An 18,049-nucleotide genomic window follows, 5' to 3' on the forward strand; every position below is an offset into this window, starting at 1 on the left:
CGGCGTTTCTAAGAAGACAAAGCCAAGAAAACGCAATGAAGGCCTTTGAAGATTGGATGCTTTAAGTTTCAAGGGACTCATGCTAGTTTGCCAATGCATCTTTATTTATGCCTTATATATTTTTCTAATATATAATTGCGAAATTAGATGATTGTTTAGGATTTCAAATGTTGAATGATTAATTTAGTTCACTTAAATCAACCAACAAAGAAAGCCTAGGTCAATATAAAATTGAGTTAAAATTTGTCATTCCAAAATAACACTTACCGAACTAACAATACGCGAATAAAGGTCTTTAGCACCGGTTCAAACCGCCCTTTGCGCACCGGTTTTGAACTGTTCCGGATTTGGGGGGTGCTAAAACCCCATACATTTCGCACCGGTTTGTAACCGGTGCGAAATCAGACTTTTTGCACCGGTTTTGTCTTAGAACCGATGCCAAAAGTCACCAAAAAAATTAAATTTTTTTTAGCATCGGTTCTGTACAAAAACTGGTGCCAAAAATGCCCAAAAAAAATAATTTTTTTTTTTATTTATGTTTTTTACATTTTTTTCACTTAAAATGATATATAAACACTAACATATATATAGAGTTACAAAAATTTACTTCTAATACTCCCAAAACCTGTTCTAATGAAGCATATAAACATTGAACTAAGCAGCTCAACAGGCTACAAAAATAATAAAACATAGCGCTACAACTAAGCAGCACAACACCCCAGAAACTAGCAACACAGCACTGCAAAAGGAAACAGACAGCAACACCAACACAGCAGCGCATCACATCAACCCAGTAAAACTCGACATCACAGCACAGCAGACACAGCACTGTAGCAGAAACAACAGCTCACAGCAACACAGACAGGAAAACCAATGAATAAAGCTTTTGATTTTTTAGCTCTGTTTGCTGTAGTTTTGAGAAGGCCAGCAATCCCAGATATATGAGGGCAAGACATAGAAGTACCCGAGTCTAACATAAAGGAAACTTTATGCTTATCCCATGGTTCTCTTGTTGGACTAACTGCTTCAGAGTATGCAGCTAAGACATTCACTCCTGATGCTGTGATATCAGGCTACAGAGCACAAGAACATCATTACTTCTTCGACACTTTGATATGGGTATGAAAATTGAATACTTGACACTTTAATTTATATTAAAAGAATACATGGCATATCAAATGGTGTATGGCACTAAAAACTCGTGTCATTGTTAGACACCTATACCCGAGTCCAAGTAACATTTCAACCAAAAGTAAAACTAAAACCGAGGATTTAAATTACTATGCATATGTCCAATTTCAATCAGACTGAAGATTTTAAATGACGACAACTTACTTTTAAAATCTCAGGTGTAACAAGATTTGGACCTCTGGATGAAAAGGCAGCCATATAAGGAGCTGGCTTGGTATTTAGAACAACTGCTGGATGAGTGATGTAACCATAAGGCTCACTGTCAACAAATTTTTACATTTGGATTAGCTAAAGAATTAAATTGGATGATTTTGTAGCAATAGGAAATAAATGAACAAACAATTAAATACGTACGCAGTTGAATTGATATAGGCCAAAACAGCAGCCCCATCTGTATAGGTTAGTTGTGTTGCTGGAAGGACATGAAGATCAGCTATAATCTCATTGTCGCTATCTTTGTCATTGCAAAGGATCATCCCTGCAGCTCCAGCAAGTAATGCTTGCACGCCTTTCTCCACTCTTGCATTACCACCACGAAGACATGCCACGATTTTTCCTTGTACTTTAGTTTTATCCAATGTGCCTGCCAGGCAGAGCATACTGCAGAAATAGACTAATATCAGGTTTACAACATATCACAGTTAGAACAAGCTTTGATGGTAAAGAAAGGGTTAAACTTACACGTCTGCAGTAGATGCATTGGCAGTTTTCGCCTGAGCACTAGATATGAGTGGATAAAGCTTGTCATCTGGCAAAGGTTTTGATAAGCTCGAACCCTGAATACAGTATAAAACTTTGAGAAAAACAGACAATCTTCTAAGATCATAAGAATGATTAGCTAATATAATTTGTTAAAGTTGCAAACTGATACCTTAAATCTCTGCCCATTTCGAAGCTCAGCAAAAGCTTGAAACTCCCTATCCATAGTACTTGCTCCAACAGTAACAATCCATGGTGCAACATTTGAACCAGACGCTACATCAGGACCAGAATTACCAGCAGAACAAACCACGACGATACCACTTTGAGTAGCATGAAAGGATCCAATGGCGATTGCATCACTGAAATAATCTCAAGCATCTCCACCAACCGAGATAGACAGGACATCAAATCTTGTAATCAGCTCTGTTTTCTCCTATCCTCCCTAATTAATCAATGAATAAAGCTTCCATACTTATATAGTTCCAATCCTATAAATTTCACCCAGCAAAAACTGCAGCAAATATGAGCTAAAACAAACAAAACCCAAACAAAAAACAAGAATTGCAACAGTAAATATATAAATCCAATTATCAAAACATATTTTACTAGAATTCACCCAGAAAAAGATGAGATGAAATAAACGAAACCCAGAAAAATTAAACCCTTAAAAACGAAATTGGGAGGAGCGAGACTAAACTAACAGTGACAATAAAACCGAAAATCCAGAAAATTTAAAGAACAAGAACCCTAACTTGTGCAAATATAATTAGGATAATAAATCAAGCAAAACTCACTATTACCTGTGAGTTATGTTAGTGTGTCACATGATGCACACTCGATAATTTTAGTTATGGTAGCAAAATTCCACCAATTCCACCAACTGTTACAACAGAATCCACCCAAAATCTCAAAGAAAACCACAAAGAACAGAAAACCCTAAAACAATGTACTATTGTTGAATGCACAACTCGAAATTAAAGTCACAACAGCAAACCACAATGAACAGAAAACCCTAAATCAACGAGTAACCATAGATTGCGAAGGTATTCAATAAATTAGGAAGACCACGAAATAAATCTTACCTCGAAGCTGCTATAATGGAGTTGGAAAGCTCAGAATGCGCTTCAATGGAGGTGAGAAAGCTCAGCAGAATGCGCTTCAATGGAGGAGAGCTATGGAGAGAAAGAGAGGAGTTGCGCGGCAATGGAGGTGCGAAAGCCCAGAATGCGCTTCAATGGAGGACAACTATGGTGAAAATTCAGAGCTATGCGTGAAGGAGAGCAATGGTGAAGGTAGGCGACAACGAGAGAAGGAAGAATTGGAAAAGCTAGCAGGGGAATGAAAACTGAAGGAAGAAGAAGAATTTCACGATTAAGCTTGTTTTTTTGTTTAATTTCGCACCGATTCGAACCGGTTGTAAATAAAGTTTTCCCACCGGTTTGGGCTGAACTAGTGCGAAATACCTTTTTCCTATTTTTTTTTTTTAAATTTAGCACCGGTTCAAACCGGTGCGAAAACCAAGATTTGACACCGGTTTATAAGGAACCGGTGCAAAAAGTATATATCCAAATCCCACCCATTTCTTTTCCCACCGGTTTTTAAGAACCGGTGCGAAAAAGGGGGTGCCTTTTTAATTTTTTCTACTAGTGTAATGAGAATAGTAATGAGCTATGCCGAAGCAAGGCATTACTACTTTCCTAGGGACTTAAGGTATACTAGGTATACGCGTTAGTTTTGGTTAAACTCAACGATATCGGTAAGGAGTCCTTAGATGCCGTGGCAATGGATATAAACGTCAAGGAAGCATTAGATGCGACGTTTTATTGAACTAAAAATATCTTAGAGCTATTAGTAATTGGATTGCTTACAATAAAATATTAAGTGTTAAGACAAGTCAAAGCGTGCTTAATCACTTTTTGATTTTTAGGGTCTTTGAATCGTTTTATTCTCGCTTAAATGGGATAAACTATAAATATGTGAACAAAGCGTTAATAAGTTGCTTGAAATTACTAGTATGCATGTATTTTTCAAAGCTTATTATGTTATCTTGATATATTGTTATACTTTGCACTTATATCTGTAGTATTCTAAATCAAATTATAATGTTTCAAACGATTGGTAAAGGAAATCTTTTGAGAAAAGTTCTCAAAGAAAAAAAAAAAGGCATTTCTAAAATACAACTTCTCATGAATGACTTTTATGACTAAGTCCGAAAGGACGGTTGGACATCATGTATTCAAAATACTAGATGGTTTCGATAAACATGAAGTATTGAGTTGAAGACTCATTTTGTCAATATTTGACAACCAACATATCTTTTCGTTTTATACACTAATGAGTAGGACTCCTTAATGTAATGATTCAAGTACGAATTAAAGAAAAAGAACTTTGTTTACGATGCATTAGATGCTTAATTATGCCAAAACAAAGTACAAAAGTCAAAACACTTAAAGAAGTGATTCTTAAAGTTATGAGATGATGTATGATAAGAAATATAGGGAACAAGGAACAAAGAAAAGGGATTCAAGATTCCGATTCTACCTAAGAGTTCATGTCATCGTAGTTAACTTAGCTTCACAAGTATCAGATACTGCTTGAGTGTTCCACTTCTGAAGTGACCTCAAACTCATTGAAGTTAAGCTAAGGTATTGTCTTACGAGCTTGGAATGAAGCAAGCGGTGGTACATGAGCTGTAAAGTCATTTGGATTTGTTTAAAAGACCTTTTATAACTAAGGTTGGAACAAATATGGCTATTGTGTTCCATAATCAGCATACATTTTGTTTACACACGGAAAGACTCACATTCAAAGTAAAAGAACAATGGTTGTTGGTTTTACTTGAAGGGAAAGGTTGTTTAAACAATGAGTCAAGAATGTTTGATTATAAACAGACATTTCCCTGATATAAACTTACAAGGTTCAAGTCATAGACATGATTTGTGTTCCGATTATCTTTAGCAATGTCACATCAATAAGAACATACTCAAGGTTCTATTAAATAGACTCTTGAAAATTGATCGATTCAGAATCGTTCTAAGGCTAGCAGGTCTTACTTATTGAAATCGACAAAGAAAGGAGCTATTGTGCTTGGTATGGACAATTGACTCTGAAAGCTAAAGAGGATTTCATTACTTCAACGTTTTCACAAATATGGATCTTGAGTAGCTCAAAAGTTCAGTGAAGTATAGAATAGTAGACACCTAGTTGTGTCTCCCCAAAAACCAAACCCAGTGACGAGTACCTTTTACGCCTTTGATTACCGAGTTAGGTGAAGAGTTGAAGAGTCTCGTGAATTTCTTTTAAGCCTTAACAATTTCTAACGTTTACTTAAATGTTTTAGACCAAAATCATTCATTTTGCGTCTTTGAAAACCAATCATTTCGTGTCTAATTTATAAAATCGTCCAAACCAGTCTATTTTGGTCCATGATCTCGGTCCAACTATTGTGTAGTTGGATACGGTTTGAAAAGAGCTTTCCAAAGATATATTATAAGCCCAAATCTAACTTATAACAAATAATTTATGGCTAAAATACTAAATTGAGCCTTACTTGCGGCCCAATGATCATGTGGAGGGTTTATTAACCTTAATCCCATTCCTAAACTAATTAGGATTTGTCACAAGCTTCTAAAATCATCTAGAAGGTTGTTTTCAATCCTAAATCCATTAGGATTTATTATGAGCTTTTAGAATCCTCTAGAAAGTTCTAATTTATCCTATTTTTGAAAAGATAAAGATTTAAGAATTTTACATCGGATAAAACATCTGTTTTTTAATGATCCTAATCCCAGTCAAAATAAAACACGTATGGATATTTGGTTAACCCCATCCGATTGGAAATCGGATTCCGAACGGATTCAAATCCATCGCTGAGCGACAGTACCAGCGCGCTGCGACAGGCTTGTCGCGACAAAACTTTTGCGCTGTGATGAGAAGCGTTTTATTCTGAGTCGGATTCTGACTCTTTTTTGATCCTTAGACTCTGTTTTTTCCTTTTAAATAGAGGTCGTTTCACCCCATTTTCATTCACCAACAATCATCATCCAATTCCCTCTCTAAAACTCTCTCTTCTCTTTTCTTGATTTATGAGCCTAGCCTAAACACATCCCAAACACACATCCTTGTTATTCTCTTCAAACACACACCATGCCTCTTTCACGAACTTTGATTACTCCTAGCCAACCTCAAAGTTGCCTTCGACCTTGACGTGAAATGTTGATAGTTCTAAGGGTTTGGTCCCAAATCTATATTTAAATTTTTATTTGATTTGTTTGATTTAATCTTTCTTGAAGTTTGCTAACGTGTGTATTGTTTTGATAGAAAGAGATACGAGGCATCAAAGTAAGTAATTCGATTACTTAATTATTCCTTTGATATAAAAATCATGTTAGGATGTTGATTTTGATTCCTAGTATCATGCTTAGAGTGTTAACTAATATTTCTAATATCATGTTGATTCCTAGTATCATGTTTAGGAAAAAGCTTTGATCTTAATTATTAGAGATATGCTAGGATTTGTTCTTAATCCAGTTTAGTATCATGCCCAGGATCTTGCTAATAATCAACCAACGTAGATTAAATATGCTTAGGATTAATTTGATGTATGTACGTTGATCGAAAAGCACACATGAATATCATAAAAATTAATTAGAGACCCATTTAGAGTGGGTTCAATCTCTTTTAGGTTGGATTCGTACCATCATCCCTAAACATCCAGTCATGGTTCCGGACCACTATGGATTTAGCGATCTCTTTGATCGTGAATGGGGTGTAACCTTCACACCCGTGAACGGTTTACAACTTCCTACAACTTGTTGGCAACTCTTTTATCTCTAGCTTCCTTCCCTTTAGACGCCACCATGCCTAAAAGCCTGATCACAGTGGGGCTCAAAGTTGAGTTCGATAAATTCCCTACAGTTTTTTGGCGACTCCACTAGGGAGGATTTCTAATTTTGATTCTTAAAATTAATTTTTCCAATTGATTTAGAATGAGTGGATGAGACTTTAAAGATTCTAGATATTCATTATGCATAATATTGATTAACATTGTGGCATAAGCATAAAAAGGTTCGCATTGGAAAGACCATCCGTAATTCGTCAAAAACATAGGATTTTTACACGTAGGAAAAGCTGGAAATATCTTTCACAACTAAAATTGAATAAACACTACGAAAAATCGGAAAAAACTTCGAATTCCAAAATTGCCGCGACGCGCTGGAAATTTGGCAAGATGACAACGACCGTCGCCAAACGACAGCATTATCGCGGCGCGATATAGTTGTCGTTGCGCAACAATCTCTGTTTTCTCATGCTGAGTTCTCACGACATTGCGCTAGTTTTCAGCTTTCATGTTTTGATTGGTTCTAGTACTTCCTAATTGAGTTTTTTCGACTTTTCTGAATCCATATGTATGTGTTCGACATATGGTCTTAGCCCTTGGGAATTCACGCTCTATCCACCCTCATGAACGCTCCTTGCAACAATGGGTGCATCCGAGATTGTGATTCACCAAACCATGGAAGCAAGTTTAACTTGTGGGGTCCCATCCATCGTGCCAACCCTTCTAACGTAAGGCTTTCGCGCGATGCATCAGGACTCATAACCATGGACCCTTTTGGACACCATAATCCGTGACCTTAGAGAACTAGAGCTATGGTTAGGTTGCAACTCATTGCATCATATTGTGACTACTTGACTATTTGTGCATCTTTTACTTGTGCATACCTTACTTGTGATTAAACTAACACTTTATGTTGACTTGTTTCTTGTAAATAAAGTCTTAATAAACTAACCAAGGATTAAATAGGACTTTGCTTAATTAAATTGGTTAACTAATTTGAACCTATGAAGTCTAAACATACTAGATTGACGTTCCATTATTGGTACAAAAATTTGGTCTGTGCCGCAGAACACCAGGACCATCGAACCGTGGCAGTCTTGTCACACCGCGATGGATACAGCGTTCCGCGATAGTTCACAATTAGCCGGGTATATTTCATAATTAGCCGATTTAATATATAAACGAGGTCTTAACTTAGTCTTGGCTTGAGTCTAATCACATATTTAGTCCCATGGTCATTACACTAGTCTTGAACATATAACTTTCACTCACGAGTCTTAGCACACACTAGGGTCTTGTGTGCATTTTTCCGTTATTTTTTTAGGGGGGTAAGTCGGATATTATCCTCCCAACATAAACCATGTTGATTGAAAACTTAATTTGATCCCCATACTTGATTCCCAAAATATGCACCCATTTTTTGTTTTTTTTTCAACCCAATAAAATTACGAGTCAATTTGAGTCAAGTCAATAAAAGAGTCAATGGTTTAGTTTTACACCACTTGGTTAAGGAGATAAGGGCGTTTAATCAAGGACAACACCTTAATACAAGTACTCCTATTCGATAGACCAGTTCGAAAAAAAAAGAAAGATAAGAATGGAAGCTAGTCAAGAAGATTTGAGAAACTTCAAGAAATTGTAAATGGACTTGCTTATATGCTTAAGGGACTTACCATCCGAGTCGAAGACCCTAACAAGCAAATACCAATTGAAACAATCAAGCGTATGGAGGATAGCTTGAGTCAAATCTCTAATGACTACAAGTACTTTGGTATAAGCTATAAGAGGGTCATAGCGTCCTTCGAACAAGTGTATTATTCTGATAGAGGATTCGGAATTAATAAGGAAAGATAATTATTCACTGAGGTCAAGTGATCGGAATGTCTAGCCAGAGGCGGCTTCCGATCAGTAATATTAATGTATAATTAATATTACAACTTGCTCTTGACTGAACCCATCGGGCCACACCCAATCGTGTAACCGAACCAAAGCGAATTAATCCGAAGGATTAAATGAGTCGATAAAGATTTTACGAACTAAGACGTCAGATTCCGAGCTTAGAGCGTCAAACGTTTAGTCGAATTAAGGAATCGACGAGACGAGAAATAAAGTCAAACAACAAGTCAATACATAGACTTTGCCTCACACTGGCCTAGCCAAGCGAGGGCTAGGCTTTATAGGGCTGCTAGCCTAAACGTTAGCAAGGCCGCAAGCCCAGCAGCCTATGCGGGTGCTGGCTGGAGCTTTCTAGCCGAGCTCGCATGCTAGCAGTGCTAGCAATGCCAGCCTCATGCTAGCGCGCTAGGCCTTGCTCGTTATTGCTGGTGCTAGTTAGCCCGGGGTGCTTGCCCAACAAGAGCAGCAGCAGCCCCGCATTGCACAATAGCTTGTGCAGACTAGCGAAGGATGCTTATGCGGGCTAGCGCGACATGGGCTAGCAAGGCAGGCCCAGCCAAGGCACCAGGCGCTAGCGCGACATCCTTAGTGGCAAAGGCAGCCCGCCAGCTGGCTGCATGCTAGTGGGCCGATTTGTTGGAAGGATTTTGCTTAGGTAGTAAGGGAAGGTGGTCCTTCCCTTTGTGGTCCTCACCTAATCCCTAGCTCCCCTAGTGCTACTTGTTGTTTGATGATTGTTTTGCCATTTAAATTTAGTAGAATTAAATTAATTCTTTCTTTTGGCATTTTACCAACTATCCCACATTGAAAGATGATGGGAATTCTTGGGAACAATTCCCTATAAATACCAATCATTGGGTATTGGGATTTTCACTTGAGTTGGTGAACTCTAAGGGACCTCCAAAAGTGAGAAAACCTTAGTTCATAAACTCTAAATTACTTTTGGTCTAACCTCGTCTAAGCTATGGGGTAGGGGCCGGTTCTGGTTCGGTGAGCGAGGGTGTGAGCTGTCGGAGGTTTCGCACTTGTGGAGCTTAAAGCTTTCCAAGTTCGAGCTCGTTGAGGGAGCGAAGCACGCGTCTAGGGTGAGCTTCTTTCTCTCTCTTCTCTTTATGTGTTTGTGTTTTTGTTTATTTGCATGCTTTTATTTATGTTGTAATTATTATGCACGCGATCCGGTTATCGGGTTTTGATTTCGCGTGTTGTCAGACACCGCAAAACCCTACAGCGGTATAAGAGCCTCTTGCATTTAATTTTTACAACTAAAAATTAACGAAGGTGATTTAAATGCATTTAAATTTCTGGTTTATTATCCTAATTAGATTAGGACCTCGTTTTTAATTAGATTATAATCATACTTATGCTATTTTTGGCCTACGAACCCGATTTCCACTTAAAAATAGTGAATTTTGGGTGGAAATGATGTCCTAAATCATTCTTTACCCACAAAGTGTTTAAAAATGATATTCCAGAAGCCAAAATCCACCCAGAAAGTGGTTTTTCGTTTGGAACGAAATTTTTTAAATCTTTAAACCTTGATTAATTTTGGCATGCAATTGTTGGATTATGTGTTTGATTATACCATTAATCTTCTGCAATTTTACACCTTATTAAGCATGTTTATGAAGTCATATTGGTTGCTTAATTTGGTGAGCTCATAATTTCACTAACTTGAAATTTCACATTCTTGCAAATAAATTGCTTGTAGTGTAAAAATTTATGGTGATATGATTTTTGAAACCCCTAAAATGTTAAAGATTCAATCTTTAATGGTTTAAATGGGTGAATCTTAACTTGTTAAAATCCTTATTGAACTAATTTTGGTAATAATCATTTTGGAAGTTTATTAAAATCTTAAATGTTCATACTTGTGCTTGAAATATTATTGTTCTTCATATTGGAAGGTTATTATATTAAAATGTGCATACGTAAATATTTGATAAATTATGTCATTGGATGATTGATTTTTTATTCAACTATTTGGTGAAATCTCATTATTAATTTATGTTGGTTAAATTAATTGTGAGAATAGCCCTCAATTTTTGTAGCATCAAGTTGAGCTATAAATAATTTAAGGAATGGTTCTTAAATTAATAAAATTGAATTTAATTAAGTTGAACTTGTTTTATTTTCAATATTGCTCAATGTTAGTTTTAAAATCAATTTAGCATTAATTTTAAAGTCACACACAAAAAATAGGAATGATATTCCGATGGATGAGCATGTGAAACGAGGCCCCAAGCCTCGAGCACCACCCTCGGCTAGCAGGGTTGCTCGCATGTTGATGCCGAGGGAGTGGGGGCGTGTAGATGCGTGTGGCTGCGAGCATGAGTGTGCGGAAAGGGCTAGCGGGTTGGCCGGGTGACTGAGCGCCACACAGCCAGAAGTGGACGCTGCTAGGACGCCCACGGGAGCACCTAGCAAGTGCTGCTAGGCTGGAGTGCGAGCACTCGCACCATGCCGCATGGCTCGAAGCTGCTGGGCAGTTGCTGTGGCTAGCAGTGGCACGTGCCAAGGCAGCCTTGTTGCGTAGGCCACGTGCGTGTGGCCGGACTTGCGCACCATGCTTGGTGCCTAGCCAATTCCCTAGGCCTTTTGGCTCGGGGCTAGGCACTTGGCATCGGTTTTTGCAATTTTGTGTTTTTGTAATTAAAACAAGGCTAGGCGTTGGTTTTTCCTGCACTTGCAAAATTATTTGGCAAAATTTTTGGTTAAGCGGCTTAATTAATTATAATTGGATTAATTTTAATTAAGTTTGATGTGGAATTTAGTGGGAGCTTTATTAATCGTTTTGAGCTATTATTATTGCGTTAATTACTTTGATTAGTTTTAATTTGGCGCGTTAATTGGATTAACCACCTAAGTTAGTTACTAGTTTGCGCTCGTTTGGAATTGTTGCTTGAATTATTTGTAAAATACATGGGACATTCACTTTAGAAGTGAATGGATGAATGTAATAGATATTCTAAAGCAGGTTTTACAAAATGTCAACTAGTGGGGCCCAACTAGGATAGTAAATACGGACTGTTTTCGTTTTATATTTTTGTAAATCTAAATACGGACTGCGTGTCGTTAAGTATTTTTGTACTTAAATTATTTAGGTTAGTCCTAGCTTTTCTAGTAGTTGCATAATTGGTGGTGATGTCTCAAAGATGACGTTTTTAAGAAGACGAAGCCAAGAAGATGCAATGAAGGCCCTTGAAGATTTGAAGATTGAAGTATCAAGGGTCATGCTAGTTACCAAGTATCAAGGGTCACTCAACTTTGGCTATGACGCACTTAGGATGCATATAGCTGCTGGGAAGAAGTCACACTCATTAAAAGAGGTGGTACAAGTGCTTCGCAAGCCTACTCCTATAGAGAAACCAAGATTCCCTTGAGAGTAAAGAAGAAGGAGTTCAAGAACAAAGCGAAGATTCGATGCTTCTATTGTGGTGGGCAAGGCCACTACAAGGGGGAATGCAAGATCTTCCGAGAAGATGAGGAAAAGAGGAATGTTCCATCTAGCTCAGTTATCTTCATTAACACTTGTGTATAATAAATTCATAGGTATTGGATACCATGTATGACTCACTTTATGCTCCTATTTCAGGGACCAAGTGAGAGGCTTCACAAGTGAATGTGCGACTACAACCGAACGATGAAGATGGTTCTTCTGCCGTGTTTGTAGGCACAATATTTTTCTTTTGTTTTGTAATAGAACTAATTCTCGTTTTATTATGTTTTTCTTACCATAGAACATATTTTGATCTTTGGCGTTGGACGCCGGGTTGTTTTGATCACAAGACTATAACAATGGTTGTTTTGAATGTCTTGCTTATGTTTTATGGGATTTCACATTTTCAAATGTGACTAGACAAACAGGTTTATAATGTTAATGATACCACCAAAAGAGCTAGGACCACCTAGTCGAATCAAACCTACTTGTGGCTTTTTCTTCTTGGCCACATAAACATCAAACGCATCAAGAAACTTCGTGAAGGGATTCTTGATTCAATCGACTTAGAGTCGTTTGAAAATTGCGAAGGATGCTTACTTGGCAAGATGATAAAATAACCATTCTCTAAGTTGGGAGAAAGGGCTAGTGAATTATTAGGTCTTATACACACGGATGTATGTGGACCAATGAGCACAACCGCAAGAAATGGTTATCGCTATTTTATCACATTCATGGACGACTTTAGTAGATTTGGCTATGTTTACCTTATGTTGCACAAATCTGAATCCTTTGAGAAACTCAAAGAATTTCAGAGTGAAGTGGAAAATCATCTTGGCAAGAAAATCAAAGCCCTTCGATCGAATCGAGGTGGCGAGAATTTAAGCTACGAATTCGACGACCATCTAAAAGAACATGGTATTCTCCCAAAATTGACACCTTTCGGAACTCCACAATGGAATGGAGTGTCCGAGAGGAGAAATAGAACTCTGTTAGACATGGTTCGATCAATGATGGGTCTTAGAGATCTTCCTATCACTTTTTGGGGACACGCAATTCTAATCGCGACACTTACACTGAACCGCGCTCCGTCAAAGGTTTTCGAAAAGACACCACATGAATTATGGAAGAAGAAACCTCCACGGTTGTCTTTTCTTAAGATTTGGGGTTGCGAAGCATATGTCAAAAGACTCATGTCTGACAAGCTTGCACTAAAATTTGACAAATGTTTCTTTGTGGGATATCCAAAAGAAACAAAAGGGTATTACTTCTACAACCAATATAAGAACAAAGTATTTGTTGCTCAAGATGGTGTCTAAAATGACAAGTGGGAGGAAAATCGAACTTGATGAAGTTCGAGAAGGTGAGCAACAAAGTCAAACTGACAAAACTAACAATCAAAGTGCTTTGGAAGCAACTATTGAAAAAAGTCAGAGTCAAACTAACAATGCAAATGCTCAATCTACTACCCTGCATAGGTCGCAAAGGCCAAGATGTCAACCAGACAGATACCTCGGTGTTGTCTTGACCGAGAATCAAGACATCCTAGTTATGGATGAATATGAGCCAACGACATATAAACAAGCTATGACGAACCCCGACTCTGCAAAAATGGCAAGAAGCCATGAAATCCGAGATAGACTCTATGTTTGAAAATCAAGTATGGGACTTGGTTGATTTGCCCGAAGGTTACACAATTATTGGTTGCAAATGGATTTTCAAGTTGAAAACCGACAAAGATGGAGTTGTATACGTACAAAGCTAGACTGGTGGAAAAAAAGGTTACAGACAAATTCACGGGGTTGATTATGATGAAACCTTTTTCGCCAGTTGTCATGCTTAAATCTGTCTGGATTATCCTAGCAATTGCTGCATATTATGATTATGAGATATGGAAAAAGGATGTCAAAACCGCCTTCATTAAACGGATTTTGGAAGAAACTGTGTACATGACACAACCTGAAGATTTTGTAGATCCAAACAATGCTAGGAAGGTATGCAAGCTTAAGAAATCCATTTATGGATTAAAGCAGGCAAGTAGAAGTTGGAATCTACTACTCGATGAAGCCATTAGCAAGTTTGGTTCTATCAGGAATCTAGATGAGTCTTGTGTTTACAAGAAGGTTAATGGGAGTGACATCGCATTCCCTGTCTTATATGTCAATGACATATTGCTCATTGGAAACAACATTCCAATGCTGGAGTTTGTAAAGACTTGGGAGAGGCACAATACATATTGGGGATCAAGATTTATAGGGATAAATCTAAGAGGATGACTGGATTGAGCCAAAGTACTTATATTGATAAGGTATTGGCAGGATTCAATATGGTGGAAGCCAAGAGAGGCCACCTACCCATGTCTCATGGCATAACTCTCAGCAAGAAACAGTGTCCAAAGACACCTGATGAGCGAGAGAGAATGAGTCAGACTCCATATGCTTCGCTTATTGGATCAATCATGTACGCCATGATATGTACAAGGCCGGATGTATCGTATGCCTTGAGCGCTACGAGTCGATATCAATAAGACCCAGGAGAGGCGCATTGGACTACGGCCAAAAATATCCTAAAGTACTTGAAAAGGAACAAGGATAAATTTCTAGTCTATGGTGGGAGTAAGGATTTGGTTGTTGAAGGTTATACCAACGCAGGCTTCTAGACTTATAGAGACGACTACAAGTCGCAATCAGGATACGTGTTCTGTCTTAACGGAGGAGCGTTTAGTTAGAAGAGTGCTAGGCAAAGCATGAATGCAGATTTAACAACTTAAGTCGAATACTTGGCAGCTTTAGAAGCAGCTAAGGAGGCAATTTGGATTCGTAAGTTCGTTGGTGAACTTGGTGTTGTACCCTCAATAAAGAGACAAATAGACCTCTATTGTGATAATGCTGGGGCTATTGCTCAGGCTAGATAGCCAATGGAGCATCAGAAAGTCAAACATGTCATGAGGCGATTTCACATTATAAGGGAATGGAAGTCCGAGGGTGAAATCAGAATTTGCAAGATTGGAACGGACAACTATGTAGCCGATCCACTCACTAAATCTTTGCCTCAAGTGAAACACAACAAGTACGTTGAGGCAATGGGAATTAGACATATTGGAGATTGACTTTGATTTCCCTGTTGTGTGTTTTGATTTGAGTTTTGGAGACTTTAATGTAAAACACTATGTTGAACCATTCATTTATGGAGTTACACTATGTTGAACCATTCATTAAATGTAAAACACTATGTTGAACCATTCATTTTTTTGTAAATTATTATTCCATTTATATTTAATTGTGGTTTAAAATTAAATAATTAGTTCATTCGATTTGAGAATATTCAAAATAGGGTATCAAGACAATGTCTTGGAAAAAGAAACACTTATTAAGTGAACGTTTAATATCATATCAAGATTATACCTAATCAAGGTCATTTGAAAGTTGGAAGACTAATGACCGCGTGAGATTAGTGTGTAGTATGATTTATAGCACCGTTTCTTGTGCTACAAGGAATGAATGTCATAAATCATTTGCACAGGTATTGGTTTGGAACTATACCGGATCGACCTATGCGAATACTGTAAGAGGTTTAACAATCGTCATAAGTATAATACTCATTATGGCTATCAGAACCTCTTTCCTCAACCATGAGTATTGTAAGTTCTCTTGTTTGAGAACTAGTCCGTGTTGATGTTGCCAAACGTCAGCTGTTCAAGGGGATTATAAAGGAAACACTTGGGCGGCTAGAGTCTCTTAGTAAGGGAAGCTAATAATGAAAGACAAGAAATGTCCCCCTATTGACAAATAGGGATTATGTCTTTGTTGTTTACAAGGCCTCTCGAAGAGCGAGACTGTGAAAATGCATGGCCGTGCTCAAATGGATTTTAGAAATCATATGTTTATTGAAAGTCGAACTCGGAAATCGAGAAACACTTCTGGAGGTAATAAGGATGACGAAGAATCTTACCTTTAATTCATGAAGAGGCATCAAGTGACATAAGAAACAGGCTATACACAAACAGCACACTTGTCCGGAAGGACAAGTAGGAGATTGAAAGGAAAGGTTTCCTTTGAATAAGTGTATTATTCCAATAGAGGGTTTGGAATTAATTAGGAAAGCTAATTTTTCAGTGATGTCAAGTGATCGGAATGCCTAGCTAAAGGTCGCTTCTGATCAGTAATATTAATGTATAATTAATATTACAACTTGCTCTTGATTGAACCCTTCGGGTCACACCCAATTGTGTAACCGAACTAAAACGATGAATTAATCCGAAGGATTGAAATAGTCGATAAAGATTTTATGAACTAAGACGTTGGATTCCGAGCTTAGAGCGTCAAAGCCGAGCGTCGAACGTCGAGTCGAATTTAGCAATCGACGAGACGAGAAATAAAGTCAAACCACAAGTCAATACAGAGTCGTAGCCTCACATTGGCCTAGCCAAGCGAGGGCTAGGCTATATAGGGCTACTAGGCTAAACACTTGTAAGACCGCAAGCCCAACAACCTATACGAGTGCTGGTGGAGCTTGCTAGCTAAGCTCGCGTGCTAGCAGTGCTAGCAAGGCCACCTGCACGCTAGCACGCTGGGCATCGTTGGCTACTGCTAGTACTAGCTAGCTCGGGGTGTTTGCTCAGCAAGAGTAGTAAAAGCCCCGCATTTTGATCGGGGGATAATAGGTCGTTGGTCTACTATCCTAGATGAAATTTACAATTTATATTCCTAACCTAACTCTAACAAGTTCACACTAGATATTGACAAGCTAGGGTCGAATCACAAGGACTAAGTGTATTAATTTGAGCTAATTAAACTAGTAGGAAGGTTGTGAGAAAGAGAGAGAAACAACTAAAACACTACTTAAGGCAATTAACAAGGTACTAGGGAAAGGGGAATCCAATTATGTTAATAAATTCAATAACAAGTTGCAATAGATGATCATTATCTCAATTAGGAACGAATAACACACTCAACTCACTCTCGCGCAATTAAGCATGCTAATTATCCTACTAAGCTAACTCACTCCCGTGCAAATAGCCTAGCAAAGGTATGGAAGAATCTATACTCTCAATCAACTCACTTCCGCACAATTGATTGCAAGCACAATGAAGAACCTATAATCAATTAGCTAAAAAGATTCTAGTCAATGTAAGCATCATCCAAACACAATAATCAATAATCAATTGCATACTAATCACAACCAATCACTCAATCCATCAACCTAACCTACATCCATTTCCCTAGAACAAAAACTAAGCAAACATAATGAAGATGAACATGGAAAACAAGATAAAACTAGAACTAAAGAAAGAATCAAACAACCAAACTAATTAACTACTCTAATCAACAATGAATTAAACCAAAACAAGAATTAAACAAAGCAATAAAGGTGAGAGAAAGTTAGAAAAGCTCATTGAATAGATGAGAAGAAAATCCACAAAGTTGCTTCTTCAACCTCCCAAATCTCCATTGAAATCTAAGCTTTCTCTCTCTAAAACTACTCCTAAACTAGAGAGAGAAAATCCTAATCTAACCCTAATCCTAATTAGAGGAGAGAGGAATGTAGGGTTTCGTAGTGACCCGACACTACGCGGAAAGAAACCCACCAAGACCCGCCCCTTAATTAAAGCAATTAACAAGCATAATAAACTTAATCAAACAAGATTAAGAACAAGAATTATACCTTTGACGCGTGCTTCGCTCCCAAAGAGCTCTTACTTCAAAATCCTGAAAAGACGAGATCTCCGACGGAGCGTACCCTCGACCCGACCCGAGCGTCCTAAGTCTTGAAGGTTAGTCAAGACCCGGACAAAATAACTATGAGTTTTACGAATCAAAGGTTTACTCTTTCTTAGAGTTGCCTTTTTAATTCCACTCAAGGTTGTTCATTTCCCAATACCCAAGCTTGGTATTTATAGGGAAATGAACCATTTTCGATTTAATATTCAACGTTCACTTAACATGTGTATCTTTATCCAAGACATGGTCTTGATACCCAGTTTT

The 18,049-nt window shown here is 37.9% G+C and overlaps 1 protein-coding gene across 1 annotated transcript; it reads right to left on the reverse strand.

Annotated features, from left to right (window-relative positions):
- Positions 1 to 479: 479 nt before the first annotated feature.
- On the reverse strand, positions 480 to 7,770 carry LOC110724386 (subtilisin-like protease SBT5.4). The gene is made up of 6 exons (XM_021903804.1): positions 7,755 to 7,770; positions 2,063 to 2,262; positions 1,873 to 1,967; positions 1,546 to 1,791; positions 1,336 to 1,450; positions 480 to 1,073 (listed from the first exon to the last, which is right to left on the reverse strand). The coding sequence occupies exons 1-6, from the start codon at positions 7,768 to 7,770 to the stop codon at positions 807 to 809; spliced, it is 939 nt and encodes a 312-aa protein (XP_021759496.1). The 3' UTR covers positions 480 to 806.
- Between the last annotated feature and the right edge of the window lie 10,279 nt (positions 7,771 to 18,049).

The sequence above is a fragment of the Chenopodium quinoa genome, unplaced genomic scaffold (genome assembly GCF_001683475.1).
Source record: "Chenopodium quinoa cultivar QQ74 unplaced genomic scaffold, ASM168347v1, whole genome shotgun sequence".
Classification (NCBI taxonomy): Eukaryota; Viridiplantae; Streptophyta; class Magnoliopsida; order Caryophyllales; family Amaranthaceae; genus Chenopodium; species Chenopodium quinoa.

Coding starts and splice junctions, on each gene's coding strand:
- LOC110724386 (XM_021903804.1), bottom strand. Junction 1,968..2,062: donor GAAATGGGCAGAGATTTAAG/GTATCAGTTTGC, acceptor TACTGTATTCAG/GGTTCGAGCTTATCAAAACC. Junction 1,074..1,335: donor TTACACCTGAGATTTTAAAA/GTAAGTTGTCGT, acceptor TGTGCTCTGTAG/CCTGATATCACAGCATCAGG.